At 43.0% G+C, this 26,628-nt stretch overlaps 1 protein-coding gene across 1 annotated transcript in view; it reads right to left on the bottom strand.

Annotated features, from left to right (window-relative positions):
- Positions 1-229: 229 nt before the first annotated feature.
- The window catches only part of IREB2 (iron responsive element binding protein 2), a 46,631-nt gene continuing 20,232 nt past the window's right edge, over positions 230-26,628 (bottom strand). Inside the window, exons 5-22 of the mRNA XM_040968335.1 lie at positions 25,675-25,893; positions 23,751-23,820; positions 22,778-22,961; positions 21,612-21,751; positions 18,962-19,133; positions 16,544-16,641; positions 14,991-15,107; positions 13,738-13,897; positions 12,645-12,780; positions 12,038-12,122; positions 11,517-11,673; positions 10,981-11,105; positions 9,646-9,750; positions 9,416-9,558; positions 4,686-4,833; positions 4,481-4,603; positions 2,856-3,041; positions 230-2,180 (exon numbers count right to left, since the gene is read on the bottom strand). Of these exons, the coding sequence (XP_040824269.1) occupies positions 2,070-2,180; positions 2,856-3,041; positions 4,481-4,603; positions 4,686-4,833; positions 9,416-9,558; positions 9,646-9,750; positions 10,981-11,105; positions 11,517-11,673; positions 12,038-12,122; positions 12,645-12,780; positions 13,738-13,897; positions 14,991-15,107; positions 16,544-16,641; positions 18,962-19,133; positions 21,612-21,751; positions 22,778-22,961; positions 23,751-23,820; positions 25,675-25,893 (2,479 nt within the window). The 3' untranslated portion in view covers positions 230-2,069. The remainder of the gene's footprint in view (positions 2,181-2,855; positions 3,042-4,480; positions 4,604-4,685; positions 4,834-9,415; positions 9,559-9,645; positions 9,751-10,980; positions 11,106-11,516; positions 11,674-12,037; positions 12,123-12,644; positions 12,781-13,737; positions 13,898-14,990; positions 15,108-16,543; positions 16,642-18,961; positions 19,134-21,611; positions 21,752-22,777; positions 22,962-23,750; positions 23,821-25,674; positions 25,894-26,628) is intronic.

Here is a 26,628-nt window from a genome sequence, read left to right as displayed (position 1 = left end):
AATGCTGCAGTTGGTAATGACCTTTGAAATTGTACTTTAAGTTCACAACACTGATTTGTGTGTGTGTGCTGTCCTTATATTTCCTTTAACAATTATGGGTTTTTTCCCCTTAATTTTTGTAACATTAAATTAGCCAGGTACAATCAACAAAAGAGGTTAAGTAAAGCAATAAAAACCAGCAGATGCCTTTTTCTTCTTCTTCTTCTTTTTTTTTTTTTTTTTGGTAAACAAAGCATTTGGCTAGAGAAAGAATTATCAGGTATACACACTGGGGCCTACAGCAATGGCTCTCCCAATTGTAGACCACACTTACTAAACTTTTGGCTTCGACATATACAAGCAAGTGATTAAGGGAATTTTGCTTCTGTTCCTGAAATCTAAGATGTGCTTGCCTCGGCCCTGGACATCACCTTCACAGCTAGCTGGCACCACCTTCCTGCTGGCGATGCTACGCCTGTGCCTACAGACTATGGATCAAGTACACCTTCCAAATATAGACAACCCTTCCTCCCACACATCCACTTTGGAATGACCAGTTCGTCGAAGCATGTAACAGGCATTTTAACGTATAGCTTGTACATTCTCCACCCCTAACTCATGTTATCATGGAAATGAAACATACATGCACTGACAGATAACACAGTATATATGAAGAACAAAGTATGATTTCAAAGTACCAAAGAAAATACTTATGAACATTTTAAATAAAGAAGGGAAATTGTCTTGGTAAATTCTTACCCATCTTCCTGTTTAAATATATATTTGCAAAATATTTTCAAGATACCATGATTGATTTATGTGCAAAGTTCTCAGTGGTCTTTGTCCACTGATCTGGTAATTTCAGCATTTCGGCTTACAGTAATCCGTTACTCTGAGCTGTATGAGTTAATTCTGAACTGTAGCAACTTAACTAGGTTATATGCAAATCTTCATGTAAAAAACCTACTACAATCTTTTACATGCTAGGCTTAATTTCTTAATTTAAAAAGGCATACAGCCACCAAAAATTAATCACCCCAACATTTTAGCAGACAGCTGCTTGGCAGGGCCCGTGACAGAGTGGACAGAACGTGTACTGGGAATACATGGTACTCGGCTTTAACTGAAGTGTTTTATCCTTACGGTCAGCTTTCATTTTAACAGATACAAAATGAACTTAAATAATTAAGAAATAACATTAAAAAAAAAAAAAAGAAAGAATACTTAAAGATGCCTAGGGCTGGGCCCCATGTAATTTAGGGTGAATAATTTAAAAGTCTAGAGGAAGCCAGTGTAGAGCTTAATGACTAAATTTCTCTTCAGCAACTTAAAAGTGTGGAATTTTGGTACTGAATAAGGTTATAGGAACTTACAACATCAGATGAGGAGAGCAAAGTCATGGATTCAAATGACCAGCGTGCCCCATGAGGCTTGCCTGAGGCTCAGCCCAGCACACTCCTGGAATCTAAGGGCTGTGTCCCAGGAGGCATGCGCTGGCTGCTGCCGCCCAGCACCACACGCTCCGCTCAGCTTGGTGGGGACAGAGGATTGTGATGTGGGACAAGTTCATCCTTACAGACTGAGTCTACAGTCCAGCACAACGGTGAAAAAAGAATTATTATACTTCAAAGTCCACTTACAAATCATTTTCCAACTTCCATAGTCTGAGAGTCTAGCCTCTTGCTCTTCCCATCTGCTGGTCTTAAACCAACAAACAGTAGTACAGTTTCAGGTGCAAAGCTGCACAGACAGCTCCAGAGTTTACTCATACAGGGATCTTCAACAAGTTCAAATTCTGCCTTTATTTACAAATGGTTTGATCAAATACCTCCCCCCATACTTACAGGCTTCCACAACACACGCCACACGCCACACGTTGATTTTAGCAATGTTAATAGCACCATTCGTATATGATTTAAAATCAAGAAGATTTCATCTCAGTTACCACATTGATTCGTGATCGTTACATCCATGGACCAGAACACTGAGGGTCCAGGGACGATCTGCAGTTGCAGGCGGGGTCCCTGGCTCCATCCAGCACAAGGGCGCGACGGTCACTGGTCAGGAGTGGTCTCCCTGGCAAGCAGATACTAGGAGAATTTTCGTGCCACGAAGTTCAATAATCCTCCATGTCTGTACAAGGTGACTTCCACATCATTCTCAAATGAAGCAATCACGCTGAATACTTTACCAGAACTTGTCTTGAAAAAAGAAAATAAACATGAGTGGTAAAACCCTCAGTGTTCCTTGTGTTTTCACAGCCAATGACTAACACCTGCCACCTAACTTATCTGTCTTACCTGGTTCTAACTTCAGACACTCCGATTCCTGGGAACAGTTCTGCTACTCAAAAAAATTGAGATATTGAACTTAAGACCTTCACAGCTAAGTAAGAAAATGGGTGTTTCATTCCTGATCCTAAAGAACAAGTATTAGATGAAACAGAACAGGCCTTCAAGAGACTTAGATTTTGACTAATGGTCTGGGGATATTACGTTCGTGAAACTTATTCAGTTTACTCTAACTATTCAGTGCACAGTGTCTGCTTCTTTTTCCCTTGCTTAAGTCACCTCTAATCCTAAATGCTCAACTTGGTCTTCTGTTTGAAGTGAAGCGCATGCCGAGTTCAAATCACATCAACACAAGAAGAGCTGCAAAGTACAAACCAGAGTGCACACATGAAGTCAGAGTATTCTCCATGTCTGTAGGCTCTCTACTTCCCCGCAAGAACATGAACAGGAACCAGCGCTGTCTCACTCGGCCTAGACCTGACCGCTGGCCCTGACAGACATCTGCACATGACTTGCTGCAATCTGTCTTATTCACTTTATGACCACGCAGGCAAGTGATCAGAGACTTGAGAATTTGCACAATACCTTTATACTTAATGTAATCCCAGGAGACAGTTCTTCAGGAAAAGTTAAAGAAAATGTTTCTCTGCCGGAGATGCCTAAGGACTCTGCGTTTTCTCCTGGGAGAAACTGAAGTGGAATGATGCCAATTCCAATCAAATGATCTTTGTGTATCTTTTCATAACTTTCAGCTAAAACAGCTTTCACACCCTGTAAAAAGTGAATATTACCTCTAATCATTTTATTGGAAGATGATTTCTTGAGCATTCACAGAGGTTAGACTTGCTATGATCTTTCATGCCCCACACCAAGCTCAGTGTTGTATTCAGTATTTACAAAGACCTTACAGGTTACTTCTCTGCATCACAGGAGCTCCTCACAGGCATGACAAATGGGGCTTAGCCCCCAACACCTAACAGGAAGGCTCAGACCCAACAAAAGGCAGCCCTCAGCTGGGCTTGTAATCAGCTTTTCATGGCTAACGAGGAGACTAGCCAAAGCTCCCCACTCTAACAAACAAAAATGGGGGGATGCTGTTGTGGTACAGTAGGTTAAGATACTGGGATCTCACATGGGCACAGGATTAAGCCCCAGCTGCGTCATTTCCGATCCAGCTCTCTATAAATGTGCCTGAGAAAGCAGCAGAAGACGACCCAAGTGACTTCTGCATCTGTGTGGGAGACCCAGATGAAGGGCGCTGGGTCCTGGCTTCCACGCAGTTTCCAAGCGTCTGCAACCATTTGGGGGAATAAACCAGTGGATGAAGGATATGTCTCCCTTTCTCTCTGTAATCTTGCCTTTCAAATAATGAAAAAATGTTTAGAGTACAAGGAATCAGTATCTATCAGTATTTGTAACACTTATAATTAGTGTCTGAGAAATATTGGTAAATCTGGTTTACTTCTACAACTCCTCACAGTATCCACATCTGGAGGAAGCAACAGAATAGGGAAATTAAGAACGAGCTGTAGGGTGTGTCTGGGCAGCCTTCCTACAACTCCAGCTTCCAAGAGAAGCAGGTCATGTGACTGCCCTCTCAGCAGACTGCCTATTTGTTCTGCAATGAAGAAACAGTCTTGGGGCAACTGCTTTCCTGGCACACAGCCAGGCATCACCTCATCATCTCTGGGTAGTAGAGGGGAAAAAGTGAAAGTTGGCCTACTACCCCTGAGCCTCTTAGGCCCACATGGAGCAAACTGGAGATAGTAAGATGATCAGCCAATAAACAATCAATGGCTACAGTGGTTATTATAAAGCCATAGTTTAGAATAGAATCTGTTTTCCCTCTACCATATTGACTTTGCCACCTAAGAAAATGTTTAATCAAATGCAGATTTTAAAATGCAGCTAGATCAATATAAAATATTCTCTAAAACCAATCAGAAAAACCCATACCAATATAAGGGGTCTTAAAATAAAGTTCACAGAGTATGTGTGTTCAGAAGCTGTGCTTGGATTTCAAACTATTTGTGCCAAAAATAAAATTTTTTAATTCTATTTTCCTCAAACTTAATGACTTACTTTACAATCAGGTCCAAAAAACCATTAAAAACAAAACACTAAAACTCAAGTAGGCCAACTGGATTCTGACAGGATGTTTCTGACAAACACTCTTTGAAGCTGAAAAGCTAAGTGTTAAGAACCAATACCAGTAAGTAGGGTCCTTTGGCAGCCCAGTCCCTCGAGTTTCCAGAGCCGTATTTCTTTCCGGCTAATATGATCAGTGGGATGCCTTCCTTCTGGTACAGCTCTGCAGCTTCGAAGACATCCAGCTGTGGGTCAGACAAGCACAAACACCATGAGCACGCACTCTGACCCAGGCCCCCAGGTTCCGTGCTTGCGGTGCTGCCTTACCGTCTGTCCTGAAGGGAAATGGATGGTCTTGGGAGCTGGCTTCCCAATAAACTTGTTAAAAAGTTTGATATTTGCAAACGTGCCTCTTGTCATCACAGCATCATTGCCTCTGCGAGCTCCATACGAGTTGAATTCACGAGGGGTAAGGCTACAAGAAAATGCTCAAAGTCATTTTTCACTCCAAATATTTACATATATATATATGTAATATATATATATATACATATATATATACTGGTGAACTGCTAAAACTTATGCATATACCTTTTTCTTTTTTTTTTTTTAAACTGTGGAAAATTTCAAGAACAGAAGAAAAAATGGGGCCAATATGAAGGCTCAACTGCATTATACTCCACCTGCCACCTGCAAGTGCTGGGATCCCATATAGGTGCTGGTTCGTGTTCTAGCTTCTCCACTTTCCATCCAGCTCCCTGCTTGTGGCCTGGGAAGGCAGCAGAGGATGGCCCAAAGCCTTGGGACCCAAAAGAGGCTTTGGATTGCTTCAGCTCTGGCTATTGCAGCATGTGGGGAGAGAACTAGCAGATGAAGATCTTTCTCTGTTTCTCCTTCTCTGTAAATCTGCCTTTCCAATAAAAATAATTAGATCTATCTATGTTTAAAATGCACATATATATACCCCAAAATATGACTATCAATTCATGAATTCTGCTTCTTCCAATCTGTAAAAACATATAAATAAATAAATGAAATTTGAGTTGCTTCTCAATATGTTTTAAAGGTAACTAACTTTTGTCTTTTAGAATGATTATGAACTCATGGATTAAAACATATTCCTGGGCCCGGCGCGGTGGCGCAAGTGGTTAAAGGTCCTCGCCTAGCACGCCCGGGATCCCATATGGGCGCCGGTTCTAATCTCGGCAGCCCTGCTTCCCATCCAGCTCCCTGCCTGTGGCCTGGGAAAGCAGTCGAGGACGGCCCAAAGCTTTGGGACCCTGCACCCGCGTGGGAGACCCGGAAGAGGCTCCTGGCTTCGGATCGGCATAGTATTGGCCGTTGCGCTCACTTGGGGAGTGAATCATCGGACGGAAGATCTTCCTCTCTGTCTCTCCTCTCTGTATATCCGCCTTTCCAATGAAAAAATAATAAAAATAAATCTTTAAAAAAAAATTAAAAAAAACCATATTCCTATATTTTAAGCCATTTTAGTTATTACTCTCATCTATACTCATTATGTCCTATTTTTGAGCAGTGATGAATTAAAGGTAACCGAAATGGCTACCTTTAAAAAAGAAAGGTAACTTTAAAAAAAAAAAAATGAGAAAGGGCCTGGTGGCATAGCCTAGCAGCTAAAGTCCTCACCTTGAACATGCCAGGATCCCATATGGGCACCGGTTCTGATCCGGGCAGCTCCTATTCCCATCCAGCTCCCTGACTGTGGCCTGGGAAAGCAGTCGAGAATGGCCCAATGCTTTGGGACCCTGCACCCGTGTGGGAGACTTGGAGGAAGTTCCTGGCTCCTGGCTTTGGATCGGCACAGCACCGGCTGTTGCGGTCACTTGGGGAGTGAATCATCGGACAGAAGATCTTCCTCTCTACCTCTCCTCCTCTCTGTGTATCTAACTTTGCAATAAAAATACACAAATCTTTAAAAAAAAAAAAAAAAGACGGGAAAAGTTTTATTTTTAGAAATCACAGTTGATGATTATTTCATCTGTAGAAGTTACACTCCATCCAGTGCATGGGCCACTGCTCTGGGAGAAGAGCTGCTCTTAGCAAATTATTTATTTTTTATTTGAAAACAGAGTTAGAGAAAGAAAAACAGAAAGCTCTTTCATCTCTTGGTTCACTTCTCAAATGGCCTCCCTCAATGTCCAGACTTGAGCCAATCCAAAGTCAGGAGCCAGGAGCTTCTCTCAGGTCTCCCACAGGGGTACAGGAGCCCAAGGACTTGAGCCATGCTCTGCTGCTCCAGGACATGAAGAGGAATGGGAGGCGGAGCGTCTGGGGCACAACCCAGCACCCATATGGCATACTGATGCTCCAGGCAGAGGTTTAGCCCACTATGCTTGGACATCAGCCCTGAAAATCTTCTCCCAGAAGCCTCGCAACCTGAGACAACTCCCACACTTCTGGCTAGGGTGGAGGTTGCTGACGGTAGGGTGTACAGCACAGAGAGTTAAGCAACATCAGAGAATGGGTTAGAGTCCTGGCTGCTCTGCTTCTGGTCCAGCTCCCTGCTAACACACCTGGGAAAGCAGAAGATGGGTCAAGTACTTGGGCCTCTGCGACCCACCCATGTCAGTGACCTGCACAGCTGTAGAGAGACCCAGTAGACAAGAAGATCTGTGTCTTTCAAAAATAAGCAAAGCTTAAAGACAGAGAGAGAGCAATCACTGACCACCACAACATGGGTACTGGGGTACTCATTGCTAATGAGTCATAAGTATAGAAATGACTTTTTACAGTGAAAGACAGGGCTGAAAACAGAACCAACCCAGCAATTGCAACCACCAGCTAACTGGGGCGATGGACTGTGCCAGGCACTGTGCTTCTGTGCTTGCAAGTACACACAAGAATCTGATCTGGGATCACCTCAGACAAAGTTTCTTTGGGGATCTCCCCAGTCGTATTGCCGGACTCAGAACCCTAACCATGAAGAGAAGTGCAGGTTCCATGGTCTGCCATGGAGTGCAAGTGCTAGAGCCGAGCCTCCTCAAAGGCTCAGACAGAGCAGTGGAGAGCATAAACAGGTGCACATGGGAGAATATGGCAGTCCATTGGAACCTGCAGAGGACACCTGGCACCACAACAGAGGCCAGAACAAATCAATCATCTACCCCAGCCATGTGTTGGCAGTGAACACCTGGGCAAACGGAGATTCTAAGGTGGACTGTCAATCAGTGGATTCTGCAGCGACCTAATCATGCTTGGAATGGCGAGACTGGCAGTAATTCATAACTGTTGAACTACCAAAACCTCTTGAGCAGGCATGCCCCACATCAGGGACCCGAGATGGGTGGGAAACTGAGTGGGGCTTCTCCCTTTATCTCCCCCTTTACCCTAGACACAGGAAAAAAAATATGGAAATAATAGTCCACTTTCCTGCAGCCCTTGAACCTTTGTGCCCTAATTAACTATGTAAAGATTATTAAAAAAATATGACTTTTTAGGAACAATAAATAATTAAATTAATCTCAGCAATCAACAACCAATTTCATTTTAATTAGTTAATTGATAAGAAAAGTTAAGAGTTGAAGAGGTGGATGGGCCCGGCACAGTGGCCTAGTGGCTAAAGTCCTTGCCTTGTACACATTGGGATCCCATGTCGGCACTGGTTCTAATCCTGGCAGCCCTGCTTCCCATCCAGCTCCCTGCTTGTGGCCTGGGAAAGCAGTCGAGGGTGGCCCAAAGCCTTGGGACCCTGCACCCGTGTGGGAGACCCAGAAGAGGCTCCTGACCTCAGGTCAGCTAAGCTCTGGCCATTGTGGTCACTTGGGGAGTGAATCATCAGATGGAAGATCGTCCTTCCTCTCTGTCTCTCCTCCTCTCTATATAATCTGACTTTGCAATAAAAATAAATAAATCTTAAATAAAAAAAGAGTGAAAGAGGCAGAAGACATAGATTTTTCAATTTGCTGCTTTACTCTGCAAAGGGATGCATCAGTTGACAGTGTGTCAGGCTCAAGCCAGGAGCCTGGAATCCCACTGGGGTTCCCTATCTGGCCCACGCATTCAGGCTGACTTCTGCAGATTTCCTGGGTGCATCAGCAGCAAGTAGCTTGGACTTGAGTTGGTGCCAGTGGCACAGGAGGGAGCTAAACCCTTCGGGCCACATGCTAATCTCAACAACCAACTCTCACCAGCTTCTAATTTGGTCTTTCATGCACAGGCAACAATACTCGAAAGGTATATATGTAAATTTCTTACTTCAAGACCATAATGGTCAGGAGTTTAAGCATCTTTATTTTTAGAAAATTCAAACCAACAAGAATGACTGGATTAAATGTACCAAGAAATTCAAATCAAAAACTATAAAATAATATATATATTTGAAAATCCTAAGGAGAGAAATGGTGACTAGCTTTTTTTAATGGAAACATAATTATCACCAATATTGAAATCAAAACCAAAAAATGAGAACATTTATTTTATTTCTTACCACTCTGATAAAAGTTATGCAATATTATTTCTTGTCAATTCAAGTCACATAGCCCTGACAAGATATTTCAATGACAAATTTGCCATCTGAATTGCTCAGGCTTAAAAAGCATTAATCAATAAGCATTTAATAGTTAGTCAGGTATTAGCGCTGAGATTTCTGCTTTTTAACAAAACTTTGTTTCTGGTGTCAAAACAATTCTTCAATAACAGAGCAACTCTACATTGATTAATCATGGGGAAATTTAAGTCTCCAGCACGTTGGGTTTCTAATCTCCTACACAAAAAGCCCCTTACATTTGTGTTTATTGTTAAATGCAGACTGTTAAGCAGTAATTCACTAGCCTCGTATTAAGCACATGTTATAACCTATATAATCCCCCTCACTGCATTCCTATAAAAGGAAGCTGGCTGTTTTCCAATGGGCTGTTAACACTCTCAGGTCTCCATCTAAAGCAGCATTTCTGATTCCTACAGTGACAGGCAGAGCCCATTGCAGGAGATGCTCCTCCGTGTTCCTGCTACAAGCACATGACCACCAGACAGGGGACAGGACCAGGAGAAGCTTCTTTACCAGCAAGACAGCAACCCACCAGAGCTGCGGGACCTACCCTCTATGTGTCAAGTACTTGGCGGCAGCACTACTCCGAGCGATGCTCCCCGCAGGCGAGATGTGATCGGTGGTGACCGCATCCCCCAGGTGCAGCAAGACGTGGGCGTTCTCAATGGGCTGCAGTGCAACTGGCTCTTTGGTCTAAAAGGTACAAGTCCAAGGCACTGAGCTCTTCACAAGGACTTTGGGCTTATAACAACATTCTTTAAAGAGCAAAACAGTACTCACAAGCTTATCAAAAAATGTAGGGCATCTGATATAAGTGGACTTTAAGTCCCATGGAAACAAAACTGACTCAGGCGCTTCTAGGGAATTCCATCGTTTATTTCCAATCTGTGATGATAGGTAAAAGAAAGACAAAAGCAATCAGAAGGTATTTAAGATGTCTATATCAAAACCAAAAACTGCATTTATGTACATATACAAAAACATTCCTGGGTATCAGCACTATGGCATAGGAAGTAAAGTTACTGCTTGTGACTCCAGCTTCCTTTACGGGCATTGGCTTGTGTCTCAGTTGCTCCATCTTCAATCCAGCTCTCTACTAATGGCCTAGCAAAAGCAGCTGAAGATGGGCCAAGTGCATGGGCCCTTGCCACCTATGTGGGAGATGAGGATGAGGCTTCTGGCTTAGGCCTGACTGAGCCCTGGCTATTTAACCACTTGGGGAATGAACCAGATGATGATCTCTCTTTCCTCCTCACTTTGTGAAACTCTTTCAAAGCAGTCAATCAATCACTCTTAAAAAACCAAAGCAAACAAAGAAATGAAACCATTTCTGGAGAGGAGGCATTTAGCATGATGGTGAAGAGGTCATCTGGCAGACCGGAGGCCCACCTGAAGTGCCTGGGTGCGGGCCTGGCTCCTACTAAGGAGCACTCTGGGAGGCAACAGATGGCCGTTTGGTAGCTGGAGCCCTGTCACCCACACGGCAGGACTGGACGAAGCCGCAGCTCTAGCTGCTCTAAGGCATGTGGAGAGAACCAACAGAGGGGGGTTGTTTCTCTCCGCATTTCAAATCAATCAATCGATACTTGTAAAAGTCTCTGAAAATAAGTTTAAATGGCTAGGGAACCGGTTAGAGTGCAATTTAAAAAAAAAGTTACTTGAAAGGCAGAAGGATCGAGAGATCTGGCATCTACTGGAGCACTCTCCAAATGTCCCTAACAGCAGGACTCGTGAGTCTGGGGCTGTAGCCTGGAGCCCACTGACCTGAGCCATCACACAGGGACTCCCAATGTTTCCCAGGAGGCTCCCGGGCATCTTTCTGAAGCAGCTGAATGCACGGAGAAGCAAGGACCATTTCTGTGAAGCGCACCTGCATTCAGGCTGCCAGACGCTGGACTGAACTTACGCAGTACTAAGTATTACATAGATGCCATACAGTTTCAGTAAACAAACAAATTCTAAAACTCCAAGCTGATTTTTTTCTTTATAATCAGTGATTCCAGATGTAAAATGACTACTGCAAAAACCAGGGACTATAAGCAGTATCATTTTTACTATATTCAGAAAGCAAGTTGCAGAAAAGAACACTATTCATGAAACAAACGTGTCCCTTACCTCCATCTTTTCCTTTAGTGTTTTGAACATGGTTGAAATAACATGTCCTTCCTCAATCTGATGCACTTCTTCTCGAGTAGGCCAAATATCACACAGGTAAACATTCTTGCCAGTGGGGTCAGTCCCTGATGGAAAGAGTTTAACATAGTCACTGTGAAAAACAACCCCTCACACTGTTCATACCTTTTTAAAGACACAGCATAGAAATCAAGTAAATCTTATTCACTCTCCTGCAGCCCTTGAACTTTTTTACCCTAATTAGCTATGTAAAGACTGTTAAAATATAGTAACAATAAAAACAAAAACAAAAAAGAAATCAAGTAAATCATTCAACAGGCCGTTTAAGCAGTTGAAAGAATTATTACATTAAAAAATTATTCTTATAAATACAGAAATTACTATGTAATACCTACCACAAAATTTTTTTTTCTAAAATAAATTATAAAGTGGATGGTGGTCCAAGAAGCATTTCAAAAATGCTATAATTTTTATGAAAAAAGGTATGTACAGATATATACATATAATAGGAAAGATACCTAAAGGCTCCGTCAGGAAATCTATATTCACTGTGCCCGCTATGGCGTAAGCCACCACTAAGGGCGGAGAGGCAAGATAATTGGCACGAACACAATCACAAAGACGACCTTCAAAATTTTTGTTTCCAGATAAAATTCCACAAGTAACCAAATCACCCTGAAAAAAAAAAGACAAAACAAACATATACATATAAATATATTCAAATAATGGAACAAATCTGCATCATCACACAAACGCAATCTCAAACATCACAGCATTGAAGGCAAGACAATGAAACAACCCAGCAATGAAGTTCAGGCACACAATTATCAATCCTTCAGGGTAAGTAACCATGCCATTATTAAAAAAGCATTTCTAAGCTCTAGAAATGATGTGCTGAATCACTGTCATTCTCACTGGTTCTTCCTCCGAGGTACAAAGACTACAGAATTAAATGTAACAGCATGTATTTTCTAGGCTTCAATAAGAGAATGTAGTGAAGAAAACCCACTGCTAAATCTCACCAATCAATACATCTTACCTGTCTTACTGCACTTAGAACAGCTTCTGATAAGGGTGCTGTGTTCCCCACACATGTTGAACATCCATAGCCAACTATTTCAAACCTGTATTTCAGAAAACAAACGTGATTGGATAGCATATCAGTTTGTAAAGAAAAGTACAAGCTTAAGCTCTCACTTCTACACCTGCAAAGAAATCTCCCAGCACACATAACCCACCCTTCACCTGTTTCACTGTGTCCAGCCCAGCCATTTCTGCCATCTAGGGAGTGAACCAGCAAATAGAACATCTCTTTCTCTCCCTGTCTCACCCTTTCTGTGTAACTCCACCTTTCAAATAAACCTTAAATTAAAAAAAAAAAAAGTACTACATCACTACTACAGCAGTTGCAGTAGTGTGTGTTCACTTGTTAAGCTCCTGAAGGGAGATATTAGGCCTCCCACCTTGCAGCACCCAACACACAATCTCTCGTTCAACAGATACGTCTGATCAGTGCTGGCTGAGCAACAACTACAGCACGCATGTTCTGCCTTCTCCTTTTACATGAAAGGCTGTAAGTAAGAGGTGGCTGCTCCAGCACCTGCTGAGTTCCAACACCAGTACCCACAGTGGTGACTGCTACTTACCCAAGCCTACTGAGATATGGTAACACGCCACTTGAACTGAGGTAATGTGTAACCATCCCACTGCCCGGAGACAAGCTTGTTCTTATGTAAGGTTTAACTCGAAGACCAGCTTCAACAGCCTTTTTAGCCAAAAGACCTGTACAGTCAACAAGCAATGACACGTGAGGCCGGCACACCGCTCCCTCTTTCATTCACATTACAGCAGGAAGCAAGCAAGGGAGTCTTTAACAGATTAGCTCAGAGTAGAGTGAGACTCCACATCATACATTTACTACCATCATTTTGTTCATGTTTTATTCTATCAGTCTGCATCCTTCAAAACAAATTTCAAAACTGCAGCAGATACAGAAGCCCCCATGTTGTAAGTTATTAAGGTACAGGACAAAACCATGGCATCAAGAAAACAGAAAAATGTGCATGGAGAAAGGGAACACAGAAAAATCATGGAAGATGGAAGAGGTTTTCTCTGGCACAAAGAGAAACTTTCTCGCGTTTTCCGCAAACTTTCTGAAGATCTCTGTAACTGATGTCATTATCTGAACCATTTTTATATGCTACAATCATAACGCGGGACAATTTAACATTTACTAATGGTTTATATCATTAACAAATTTCTCCAATGTTTATATAATTTGATTTCATTTACAACCCTTATCAACAATCTTTATAATCTGGTAAGATTCCTTAGAAAGTCTCTCAAAATCAAACACAGACAATGATTCAGGTACAATATAAAAAGCAAAGCAAACATAATAAAAACAGGAGGGGCCAGTACTGTGGCTTAGGAAGTTAAGCAACCTCCTTCAATGCTCGCATCCCATACTGTGGCATGGGCTCAAGTCCCAGCTGCTCTGCTTCCAATCCATGTCTCTACTAGCATGCTGAGAAAGCAGAGGAAGATGCATCAAGTACTCATGGGTCCCCTCCACCCATGTGGGAGACCTGGATGGAGGCCTGGGCTCCTGGTTCTCCAGTTACTGTGGTCAATGAATTATCTGTCTCTCCCTTTCTGTTACACTGCCAAACAAATAAATGAAATATACATCCTCAATAAAAAAAAAAGGAGAGATAAAATCAGCCAAGTACCACCTACCTGCAGTGAGCATGACAGAAGGGTTGCAATTATTGGTGCAGCTAATCACTGCGGCAATGACCACGGACCCGTGAGATAATTCATATTCACTTCCTTCATAATGGAGAGAGACAGTATCCTTCTGTCTTTCAGCTGCTATTTGGAAGCCTTTAAATCCAACCTATGCAAATTTGCACATAAATAAAAACTAACGATTATGGGTATGTAGAAAAAGGACACTAGCAGCAAACTTGGCAGACTCAATGCCAGGTGATTTGACAAGAGTTCTGACGATGTGTGAGGGAGGCTGATGGGGCTTCACTTTAGTTGCGCTGGCAACTGTCACAATAGGAGGTCCGGTGTGCTCACAAGCAAGACGTCATCTAGGGAGGGAATCCAGCCAGCTAACCAACATCCAGAATTTATTTGGCTGTTGTACCATGTTTACACCTGAGCGCAAGAAATGGTGCCAGCCTTCACTTAGTTAAAAAATGTCCAGAAGCTACTTTCCAAAATGTTCCAAAGTATGTGAGTCAAGAACCAACAGGCTTGACTGTAAATTGGTGAACTGCTGACATGAGGTCACGGGCACACATTTTCCAAACAAAAAGTCAGGAAATCATTAAAAAGCTCTACAAAGAAAGCCTATTACTAGCTATCAGATGGAAGCCGTGATTCTCAGAATATACAAGCCCACAAACTCAAGCCACTTGTCTTTACTCCATTTTCCCAGATTTTGTTAGAACAGTTACAGAGTGGTGGATTTCTCCAGGCCTGAGAGGTCGCGAAGTGCAGAGCAAAGCTCAGTGATGACATAAGCATGCTCTATCTGTGCTAAACAAATGCGCAAAAAAGCAGAATTCAAAGTACAAGCTTGTTTTGGTGCAAAAATTCTTCTTTCACAAGATGCTTGTGAAATGTGCATTATGAAAAAACCACACAAAGTCTTAAATACACCTAAACTTTTAACTGTATTTTCCCACAAATACTGAATATGTATATAGCTTATCCAGCTTATCCAAAGGAGGCTATTGTGACAAATTCAACTTTAAGCTGTATTTAATTAACTTAAGTTTGAATTTAAATGGGCATAATCAACTCTGCTCCCAATAGTGGGATCAAAACTGACTTGCATGTTAGATGGAAGGAGTAAATGGGAGGCTGCTGATGTGCGCAATTCTATATAAACATATAGCTGGGCACTGGGTGAACATGAAACTTTGCCGGTTCTTTACTATTGAGCACACAGGCAGGTGACAGCAAAAGTAACTGACCTTTTCATTTAAGCAAGCCTGGAAGTCACTTTTCATGTCTGCCACAGCAACTCTATCCTGAGGCCTTTTTGGACCACTGACAGACGCAACTATTGAATTCAGGTTGATCTGGATGACCTGGGAAACAATGAAGAGAAAGAATTACAATTCCTAAAGCACAGATTCCAATTCTAGTATTACTTTCTAGAGAATCAGTGCATGCACATTTCTTAACACTGAATTGATTTAATAGTAAAACACAACCCACAGAGATAAAAATCTAAAAAGCAATCCATTTAAATTTGTGAAATTTATAAACATTTCCTGGCGGCAAGGTTAGCCAAACAGTAGGCAATCAAACTACCACAACACTAACTGATTTAGCTGTAAAAAACATATGGATCCCATGTCCTCTCCATATAAACTTGTTGTAACACTGCCTGCTGACAGCACAGATGCCAGCACCAACAACCAAGTCACTGTCTGAGCTCCAAACGCCCCCTTGGCTGGCTCTGCTGACTGAGGAAATTAATATCAAGTTTTTCTCCCGAGAAGCCTGATCAACAGAGGGTGCTACAGCCTCACAGCAGAGGAAGGTCCCAGATGGTCTCGCTGCCTAGGCTTTTATTCTTTGTTAAGAAATCATATACTGGGCCTGGCATGATAGCTTAGTGATTAAATCCTTGTCTTGCAGGCACTGGGATTCCATATGAGTGCTGGTTCATATTCCAGCTGCTCCACTTCCCTTCCAGCTGTTTGTGGCCTGGGAAAGCAGTGGAGGACAGCCCAAAGCCTTGGGACCCTGCATTCACATAGGAGACCCAGAAGAAGCTCCTGGCTTCAGATTCCAGCTGTTGTGAAGTGAACCAGCAGGTGCAAGATTTTTCTCTCTCCTTTTCTCTGTGTATCTGCCTTTCCAATAAATAGTAATATAATAAATATATATTTTTTTAAAGAGAAGAAATCATATTCTTGGGGTCAGTGCGTAGCAAAGTAGCTTAAGATTCCAGCTGCAGCACTGGCATTCCGAGTACCAGTTGCTCAAACCTGCAAATGTGCTTGGGAAAGCAGTGAGGGTGGCCAAAGTGCTTGGGCCTCTATACCCACATGGAAAGCCAGGAGGAACAGCCAGTCACTGTAACTCAGCCTTTCAAACTAATGAATAAATCTCAAACACAAAACAACAAAAGAATTACCTCCTCTCTGTAATTTTGCCTTTCAAATATAACCAACCTTTTCAAAAATACCAAGAGAGACCAGAATATGTGTTACCAAATTCATTGTAACAGAAACCTAGGTAAAATCAATGAACAAAATCAAAGTACTGAGTCACAAAAGCTTTTAAAAAACAATTACCACTTATTAACTTATTTTATGCCTGTGACAATTCTGTGAATTTGTATTCAGTCTAAGAACCCTAAGTTGCAGGGATGATCATATTTTAGAGATGAGGAAACTGAAGCGGAAAGAGTAAATAAATTACCCCAGGTTAAGACAGCTAGCAAGTCAGAAAGCTGGGACTCAAAGCAGAATGGGTTTCCTTACTTAGCAGTAGGTGGATGATCTGTCCATACCTGGGAGTAGTCAGGTCCTCCAGCATCCTGGTCAGTTCTAAACAATTTCACAGCTTTAAGGTATGATTCCATTGACTTGAGTTTGGCTTTGTCAAAACCTAAAGGATGAACAAGAGCAACAGCATCTGTTAAGGAATTCTGAAATGCAGCAATGGGCGTAGCTCATCTGTTTCACACCCCTCAGGTGAGAAGGCCAGACCTCGGAGTGACACCATGTGCAAGTGTGTGGTTGTTGGCTCTGAGTCCCAGCTCACAGTGACCTGTGAAATGAACAAGTGAACAAGATTCCAGGCCCTCACTATCAGATCTTCAAAGCTGAGACTCAAGAGGCCATGAAGTAGAAGATGTCCCCACTGCTCTGTCTGACTGACTGACCACTGAAACCAGGAGGCTGTGTGGGATCACTGCTGTTTTAAGCCACTAAGCTTTAGGAAACTTTCTAACATAGTAGCAGATCACTAATAATCAAACTGATGCCTAAATAATAAAGTGCCTCTAACCATTTCTCCCCTGAATCCCTTGGCAACCAAAGTCCAGACACAATGAAGTTTCCAATTTGATGAGAACACCCCACCCAGTTTCCATACTGTCATCCATTTTGTGTCTCACTAATTTATCTTAATCTGCACCCAAGCTGAAGAGTATGGAATACATTCCCCAATTATATCTAAGATGAATAGCCTAGCACTAACCTCCTCACATAATGATGGGTAGAGGAAAAAAGAGATTAAAGAACAGTGGCCTTATACGATACCAATACCTTCCGGCTTCACAGTTACTGTCAATTTTAAATGAAACAATCAACAGGGGCCAAGACAGGCTAAGCTGCTGCAGTGATACTGACGTCCCATGGGGATGGCAGTTTTGAGATGCAGCTACTCCATTTCCCATACAGTTTTCTTTTTTTTAAAAAGATTTATTTTTTTTATTTTTATTGGAAAGGCAGATATACAGAGAGGAGAGACAGAGAGGAAGATCTTCCGTCCGATAATTCACTCCCCAAGTGAGCGCAATGGTCGATACTATGCCGATCCGAAGCCAGGAGCCTCTTCTGGGTCTCCCACGCGGGTGCAGGGTCCCAAAGCTTTGGGCCGTCCTCAACTGCTTTCCCGGGCCACAGGCAGGGAGCTGGATGGGAAGCAGGGCTGCCAGGATAGAACCGGCGCCCATCCCATAGTTTTCTGATAACACATCTGGGAATGCAGCAGAGAATGGTCCAAATACTAGGACCCCTGTCACCGACGTGGGAAATCCAGATGCAGCTCCACGCCCCGGCCTTGGCCTGACCCAGCCCCGGTCATTGCAGTCACTAGGGAGTGAATCAGTAGATGGGTGTTTTCTCTGCCCTTCCAATAACTAAAACAGGGCCAGCTTTGTGGATAGGGCAGCTACCTGTGACATGGGATCACATACTGGAGTGTGGCTCCAGGCCTCGTTGCTAGGCTTCAGATCCTGTTCCTTGCTGATGTCCCTAGGATGCAGCAGAGATGGTGCAAACTTTGGATCCCTGCCCCCTCTGGGAACCTAGAGGGATCCCAGCTTCTGCCTATCCCAGTCATAAGTGTTGCAGTCACTTTGGAGAGAAAAAATGCAAGATCTTTCTATCTCTGCCTCTGTCACCCCTACAAAGAAATAAAAAAATATATCTTTAAAAAGATAAATAAAGCTTAAAGAGTCAGTATTAACAGCAAAGATCCTAATTAGATTATAAAAATACTGGTGCGATAGCCTAGCAGCTAAAGCCTTGTACTTGTCAGGATCCCATATGGGCACGGGTTCTCATCGCAGCTGCTTCACTTCCCATCCAGCTCCCTGCTTGTGGCCTGGGAAAGCTGCAGAGGATGGCCCAAAGCCTTGGGACCCTGCACCCATGTGGGAGACCCGGAAGAGGCTCTAAGCTCCTGGCTTTAGATCAGCTCAGTTCTAGCCGTTCTGGTTACTTGAGAAGTGAACCAACAGACAAAAGATATTCCTGTCTTTCCTTTTCTTGGTATGTCTGACTTTCCAATAATAAATAAATAAATATTTTAAAAAATACTTGCAACCCTGACTACTTTTCAAACTTGCTATCTAGAAAGGGCACTCACTGCAGGCTTCAGGGCTGCTTTGCCCCTGGTACAGAGAGGACAGCTGTGAATGTGCAAGAGGCTGATTGAGCAAGATGCAACCTGTGCGCCCTGGGCACAGCGACGGGAGACGGGGAGGTGAGGGCCAGTAGGGCGAGTCAGCCCTTCACATCGCTGTCAGCAGTCACAGCAGACCAGATTTTGAGGACACACTCTTCAGAGAACCCCTATGCAGTCTGAGCCACTATGTCAAAATAGGACAAGGTCATGAATATTAAACAACACAGCCAAGGCAGTGATCTGTAAAATATTGCCAGACACATTTTAGTCCAATGGTCACATATCTTCTTACCTGTGTGTTCTAAATGTTCTAATGTCACATTGTCAACGGGAAAGAAGCTGAGGATAGCACCATATTCTGGACACATGTTCGCTATTGTAGTTCGATCAGCAATAGACAACTGTGAAACTCCACTTCCAAAAAACTCAACAAACTTCCCAGAGACTCCTGCTTGCCTGAGGTGCTAAATAAAGGAGGAATACACAGATATATGCACAAAACTGCAATGAAAGATTAGCACGGATTCCCTGGAAAGTATGAAATCAAATTTTTACATCAATATCTGCAACAATGAAGGAGTGAGGTCTTCCACTGATCATAGGAAATATCAACTCACACTGGTTTTGCAATTCTTATAAGTCCCTACACAGTAGCCAACGAAGTTTATACTGCAGTACCCCTATGAACTTGGCACGCCTTAGATACCTCTGGCTTTTTTTTAGCAGGCAGTCCTTTTCCTCCCTACATAAATGAAAACAGGGCTTTCACCACTGAAAACATCTCAGATTTAACAGAATGCTAACATGGCAATGAGTTGTATAGTTAAATAAAAACGATATACCAGCCACAAAAATGCTCCAAATTACAGCTACCAGCTCAAATGCTTGCAATGTTATTAATCACAGATAAGTTCAACTGTGATAGGATTTAATGCAATATATGGCTTCAAACTTAATTTCTCCTCTAAAAGATTTTTTCTTCAACTTAGCACTTTAAAAAAAAAAAAAACAAATTATTTTCACTGGGAAGGCATATTTACAGAGAGAAGAGAGAAAGAAAGATCTTCCATTGCTGGTTCACTCCCTAAATGTCCACAATGGCCAAAGCTGCGCCGATCTGAAGCCAGGAGCACCAGGAGGTTTTTCCTGGTCTCCCATGCAGGTGCAGGGTCCCAAGTACCTGGGCCATCCTCCTCTGCCGCTTTCCCAGGTCATAAGCAGGCAGCTGGATAAGAAGTATAGCAGCCAGATTACGAACTGGTGCCAATATGGGATTCTGACTCTTGAAACGGAAGGATTAGCCAACTGGGCCACTGTGTCGGACCCTCAAAAATTTTAAAAAATTTCTATTTATTTTGCTTAAAAGGCTGAGACAGAGAGGTGTGGGTTCTGTCACAGGTTAAATTTATGCTTTGGACAACCACATTCCATGTCCTAGGTGCTGGAGTTCAAGTTCTTAGGTCCCTGCTCCCTTCCTGGGTGATCTGGATGAAATGCTGGGCTCCTGCCCTAGGCTTAGCCTACACCCAGCTGCAGTAGGCAGGTAGGGAATCAATCAGCAGATGGAGGATCTCTCTCTGACCCTGTTTCTTTCAAATAAACAAAAACAAAACACTCAGGACTCACAGGTGGGCAGCACGGCCCCACGTACATAAGCTATCACCAGCTTCCTCCTGCTACAACTGAAAATGGAGGTTAGCCTTAAACCCAGGCACTCTGATAAAAGCTCTGGGTGTTTCAGGCAGCATCTTAATGAGTAGCTCAAACACCTGCCCCTAAAATAATTTTTCTTAATTACTACCAAGAACAGCTACACTTCTTTCCTAAACTGTAAAACTGTCTGATTGGTACAGGAAGAGCCCGGCCCAAAGGAACCGCCAACCCCTGCCTAAGGCCCACCCCAGCATTGCAGAGGTGCGAAGGACCACTCAATCATTTCCCTAGGCCACACACCCCAGACAGGCAAGCAGCAGCAGCACCAGGGGCTGAGGAGGAGGCATTAGTGGTCTCTCACTCCGTGGACAACCCCGAGAGCCTCTAGATGGAACCTACTAAAAATGCTGAGGCACTAGGCTCCACGCGGGAATTACACAGGGCACATTTTTAGTGTTTTTTAAAAGGGTCTTCAAAGATTAGTTCTTTACATTTCACTGAAAAGGCAGAGAGACCATGCCCATCGCTCTTTTACTCCTCCAATACCCTCAACATCAGCAGCAGCCTGGATGGGAAGCAGGACCAGGACTCACCAGGGATGCAGACACCCCAAGCACTACCTTAACCACTGAACCTACCAACCAGGTGCCTACCCAACCCAAGCACTAAATAAAATCAGTGGGAATCAGAAGTTGAGAGTGGTGACCACGAATTGATCACTAAGTAATTTACGGGTAAATGTTAAAAGCACAGCCAGGATTTTTCAAATCTATATGAAAGCTATGAAAGCAGCCAATAGAAACATTTATACCATTACATCTACTATCTGCATTTTTGAAAATATTACCCAATAATGTTACAGTAAATGGAGATACAATCAAACTTTTATCACATATGGTATTTCTAAATTCCATGCAGTCAGAAGGTAACAGGCAATGACGTGATGGTAACCCTCCAGACTCAAGCACCTGACCTGCAGGGCTTACAAATCTTGTTTAACCACTTACGATTCAGCCCTATGACCCCTTGCTAAGTCTTTAAACTTCAGCTTTCTCAGGATTAAATGCTGACTCTATCAGTATCTATTCTCACAGGCTTTTAATGAGCAAATAAATTAACAAGTTAAGTGAACAATGACAAATTATTACACATCTTTGCTATTATTGCTGTGATGATAATTATATCACTAATGTGACAGTCCCAAGGAGGGATGAATGAATCAAAATCTCTAATCCCAAATATGAAATTGCTGTGCACTAAGTCACACAGATACAACAACTTAAACTTACCTTTGTAATGCCAAGAACAACATCAATGGATGTAACAAAGGGGTTGGACGACCCAGTCAGCTCACATCCAACCACCTCTGGTAAAGTAAGAGAAACGGGCAGGCCGAGCATCACAGCTTCCGTCTCAATGCCGCCAACCCCTAAAGGAACAAGGACAGGTAGGCCAGCAAAGCACACAGGCAATTTGTCTCAAGGTGTTTCATAAGCTCATCCTATACATAGATCTGCTACTTGTTATTGCTGTAGACACCAAAACTAGCCCTTCTCAAAGAACTACCTCATTTACATGGTACATTTAATCAGCATTAATTGAGCATTATGTTGGGCACGAAATGGTACTAAAACACAAGTATGAATACAGCTTAGCCTCTAACAACCTCAAGAAGTTCAACAGGGCCCAGTGTTATAGTCTAGTAGCTTAAGTTCTCCCCTTGCAACCGCCAGGATCCCATATAGGCAGCGGTTTGTATCCCAGCTGTTTCACTTCCCTTCTATCTCCCTGCTCGTGCCCTGGGAAAGCAGCTGAGAACAACTATACACCCATGTGGGAGACCCAGAAGAAGCTCCTGCTTCTGGCTTCAGATCGGCTTAACTCCAGCCGTTGTGGTCACACAGAGTGAACCAGAGGATAGAATATCCTTTTCTATGTCTCTGCTTCTCTCCGTAAATCTGACTTTTAAATTAAAAATAAATAAATCCAAAAAAGGAGAGAAAAGTTCAATAAAGAAAAGGGAATGGGGCTGGTACCAGGACATAGTAGATTAAGCCTCCACTTGTGGCACTGATATCTCATAGGACACCAGTTTGAGTCCTGGCTGGTCCACTTCAAATGCAGCTAGCTGCTTATGTGCCTGGAAAAGCAGCAGAGGATGGACCAAGTGCTTGGGTCTCTGTACCCACTTGGGAGACCCAGAAGAAGCTCCTGGCTTTGGACCAACTCAGCTCTTGCCACTGCAGCTATTTGAGGAGTGAACCAGTGGATGAAGATCTTTCCCTGCCTCTCCTTCTCTTTGTAAATCTGCCTTTCAAAGCAAAAATATAAGTAAATCTTAAAAAAAAAAATAAATAAATAAAAGATTCTATTTTTGGTGTTGCCACGATGATGGATGAAAACCTGAGTCCCCAAGAAGCTCTGGTCCCACAAGCTATGTTTCTGACAGACTTACCCCAGCCTAGAATCCCCAAACCATTCCCCATGGTTATGTGAGAGTCCGTGCCCACCACACTGTCCGGGAAGAGGAGGTTCTTTTCTTCAGAAACTACTCTTGACAAATACTCCAAGTTTACTTGATGAGCCATTCCAGTTCCAGGAGGGATTACGGCCACATTTTTGAAAACTCGTGAACTCCACTATATTTTGTTTAAAGAAAAACAAGTGTTAGTATTACAATATGATTGTATTCACAACTGAAACATAAACACTGACACCTAGAAACAACAAGTGCTGGGCCCAGCCCAGCTTACACGCACCAGGATCCCACATAGGCACTGGTTCACATCCCAGCTGGTCCACCTCCCTTCCAGCTCCCTGCTTATGGCCTGGGAAAGTAGTTAAGGATGGCCCAAGTCCTTGGGACCCTGCACCTGTGTGAACCAGAAAAAGCTCCTGGCTTTGGATCTAACTGGATCAGATCAGATCAGCTCCGGCCATTGCAGCTACTTGGGGAGCGAACCAGCAGATGGAAGATCTTTCTGTCCTTCTCCCTCTGTATATTTGAGTTTCCAATTAAAATAAATAAATCTTACCAAAAACAAAGTGCCCAATATAGTCAGTTCCCAGTTTACAGTACATCCTTAGAAACAAATATGCAGATATTGAACATAACATATTTGTTATCCAAGTAATTAAAATAAAGCCAGATTGGATCAAAGAGATGTCCAAATAGTTCTGGTAAATGGATCCTTCTGGGTTTCAAGGATTCTCAGAGGTGAGGAGGCAGGAAGGCCTCCTCAAATGCAAAGCCCTCTGAGCTCTCGCGAGTCACTTCTCCCACTGGGGTTTCCAGTGCTGCCTTTATCTGAAGAAGCGTTCTATTGCCACACAGCTTTACAGACCTAAAAACCACTAAAGGCCCCAAAGAAGTGTACCTATCAATGCTTTACAAATCAATACCAAAAACTTCCCTAAATCATGTATACCTTGAAAAACTGAAGCCTCTCCCGATTTCTACCAAATTCTACTTCTTGATTTTTCAACACTGTTTCAGGTCTGGAAAAAAAAAAAAAAAAAAAAAGAGTGGTTGTTAAACATATATCTTAAAGCCTTGTTTCTAAGTTTTCTTTCTTCTCCACATTACCTATACATATATTTTTTAAATCCTTAGAACAATTTACTAGATTTCTCAGATTTTGTTTCCAGCAAGGAAGTTTGTACTTTTAATAACACCCTAAATGGGCACAGAAAGGAGACTGCCTACACCAGTGTCCACATCTACACTCACAATGCCTTATCAGGAGACCTGCTATGATCAGGTTTCCACTGAAATAAAAAAGGAGGGCCACACTCATTCAACAGTAAGCGCCTGTGCAGCGGCTCTCAGAGCTGGGTGCAGACTACCAACACGCAGCAGCCTTATCTGAACAAATTTTAAGGCTTAGGAAGAGTTTTTGGTAAAATTCTTTTATTCATCATACCCAAAATGGAGGGTTCTTTTTAATGCTAAGTAGTTTTTTTTTTACATGGATCATAACTACATTTCACTGTGAATTGTTTAAACTAAGAGGTAATACTTTACGGCAAGGCAGTAAACACGGTCCCATTTGGAGGAAACTAATTTCACCTAATAGATACTTCCAAAAAATCATTTCAAACAGCATTTAGTTACTTACTTCACCTGCCAGCTGCAGATTAGGCACCAACTAGAACATCAATATAATTTGAATTATACAGGTCTTCCAAGGTCCAGAGAGCTGTTCCGTTGTCAATTTGTTTTTAAAAGAACAAAGCCAATTTGGATAATTCAGGGTGGTGTGAGTAGCTGAAGCCGCAGCATGCTCATAGGGCAGCTTTCTTAGGATTCAGGGGACACTGCTTTCTGGATTCACCACAGTGGCTCACCTTTCCGCTGCACAACAGCTGGGAAGTGCCATGCCAGTGCTAGGCAGCCACCCAACTCGCCTCCAAGTCAGGCTGACTTCAAGTGTCAGATGCCGTGTTCTTCCTGTGTGAGCCCTCAATTTCCTGTTTAAGCCTATAACTAATATTTCATGGATGCATTAAAGAACAGAGCTATGACTGCCACACAGCCAAGGACTATAATACCGCATCATTTAGAGTAAAAATTGAGGGGAAACTTCATAGAACTTTTAGAAACGAAGATATACAATAAGTTACACTGTCAAGTTACAAAAAGGCAACTAAAAAACCCAATGATTTAAGATCAATATAGCTTTCTTTCCTAGAATAAATCCCCAAAGACAAGACGTTAACCTCAAAAGTCAAGGTGCTGCCAATAGTGGAAGCAGGAAGCAGCAGTGACCACCATAAACCTGTCACAATCTGACAGCCAGATTATACTGAACTCCAAGAAAGGAAGTGTGCATGAGCTAGCTCCTTGTAACAAGAGGCTTCATACAGCAGCGAGGGAAGGGCATGTGGCACGGTAAGGACGACACCACTTGAGGCACCTACACCCAGCACTGGGGTGCCTGGGTTCAGGGTACAGTTCTGTTTCCTACCCTGGCTTCCTGTTGACATGCACCCTGGGAAGCAGCAAATGATGGCTCAAACACTTGTTGATCTGACACTCACAAGGGACATCCAGCTGGAGGACAAGCACTAAAATAAAAAATCCAATATGGGATCCCATTTTCTGCCAACATTAGTCATGGAAATGAAATACATTTACAGACAAATCTCAAGGAAGGTCTGCTTCATAAGGAGTAGAAATAGAGAATGACAGACACCAACCCTGGATTTAATTTTGCTTTTAAAATAGGAAATACAATGACCAGGATCAGTTTCAAGGGCAATGGAAGAGGATGCAGGAAGAAGAAGCAATGTGGACTCCTTGAGTGAAAAGCCCCCTGGTAAGACCGTGCACAAACATAGTAAGTGACATACTCAGGCACTGGCTGCAAGTGGAAAGGACACAGGATGGGCGTGTTCTCAATCTGCGAGGCAAACGTGCCCGGCTGCCGGCCAGGGTCCCCGGAGTCACACGCCCCTCGGCAGGCAGGCTGGCCTCGGCAGGCAGACTTCTTGGGTTGCACTCGAAGTGGGGAGAGCTTGCCTACTTTCTGCAGGTCACCACCTCCAGGATTCGGAGCGTTCTGTATTGCACTGCAGGCCAAAAGGAAACAAAACTGAAGCATTTCAAGTGACACAGTTAGCTCTTCAAATAACACACATGCAATGTTACCTGGAGTAACTGGCTATGTTTGAGGGCTAATCCCTCACTTAACCAAGGCAAACAGCAGGTTAAAACAGCAGATAAAAGCATAAATCTAGGCATGCAATAAAATTATTCTCATGTACTTTATACCAATTTAAATGACTTTTAGCAAGATCTTTGAAATACAAGTTATTTTCAGGCTCGGCATGGAAGCCTAGTGGCTCAAGTCTTCGCCTTGCAAATGCCGGGATCCCATATGAGTACCAGTCCATGCACCGGCTGTTCTACTTCCCTTCCAGAATCCTGCTTGTGGCCTGGCAAGGTAGCTGAGGATGGCCCAAAGTCTTGGAACCCTACACCCGTGTGGGAGACCTGGAGGAGGCTCCTGGCTTCAGATTGGCTCAGTTCTGGCCATTGCGGCCACTTGGCAAGGGGGCAAGTGGACACATGATCTTTCTCTCTTTCACTCTATAAATCTGCCTTTCAAATTAAAAAAAAAAATTTTTTTTTTCCCTTCCAACAACTTCAGAGAGCTCACAGGTACACAGTTTGAAACACAGGGCAGAACCTCCACATGTTGTGTGTTAACAGACTGGAGTTCCTAAGTAGCCACTCCAGGGAGTGCAACATACTGATAACTGGCCACAGAAACGCATCTTCTCTAGTTTGCTGTTTGCCAAAGA

This window comes from Ochotona curzoniae, unplaced genomic scaffold, assembly GCF_017591425.1.
Source record: "Ochotona curzoniae isolate NIBS_2020 unplaced genomic scaffold, NIBS_Ocur_1.0 scaffold_4701, whole genome shotgun sequence".
Lineage (NCBI taxonomy): Eukaryota > Metazoa > Chordata > Mammalia > Lagomorpha > Ochotonidae > Ochotona > Ochotona curzoniae.
This window is presented reverse-complemented; position numbering and strand designations above follow the sequence as displayed.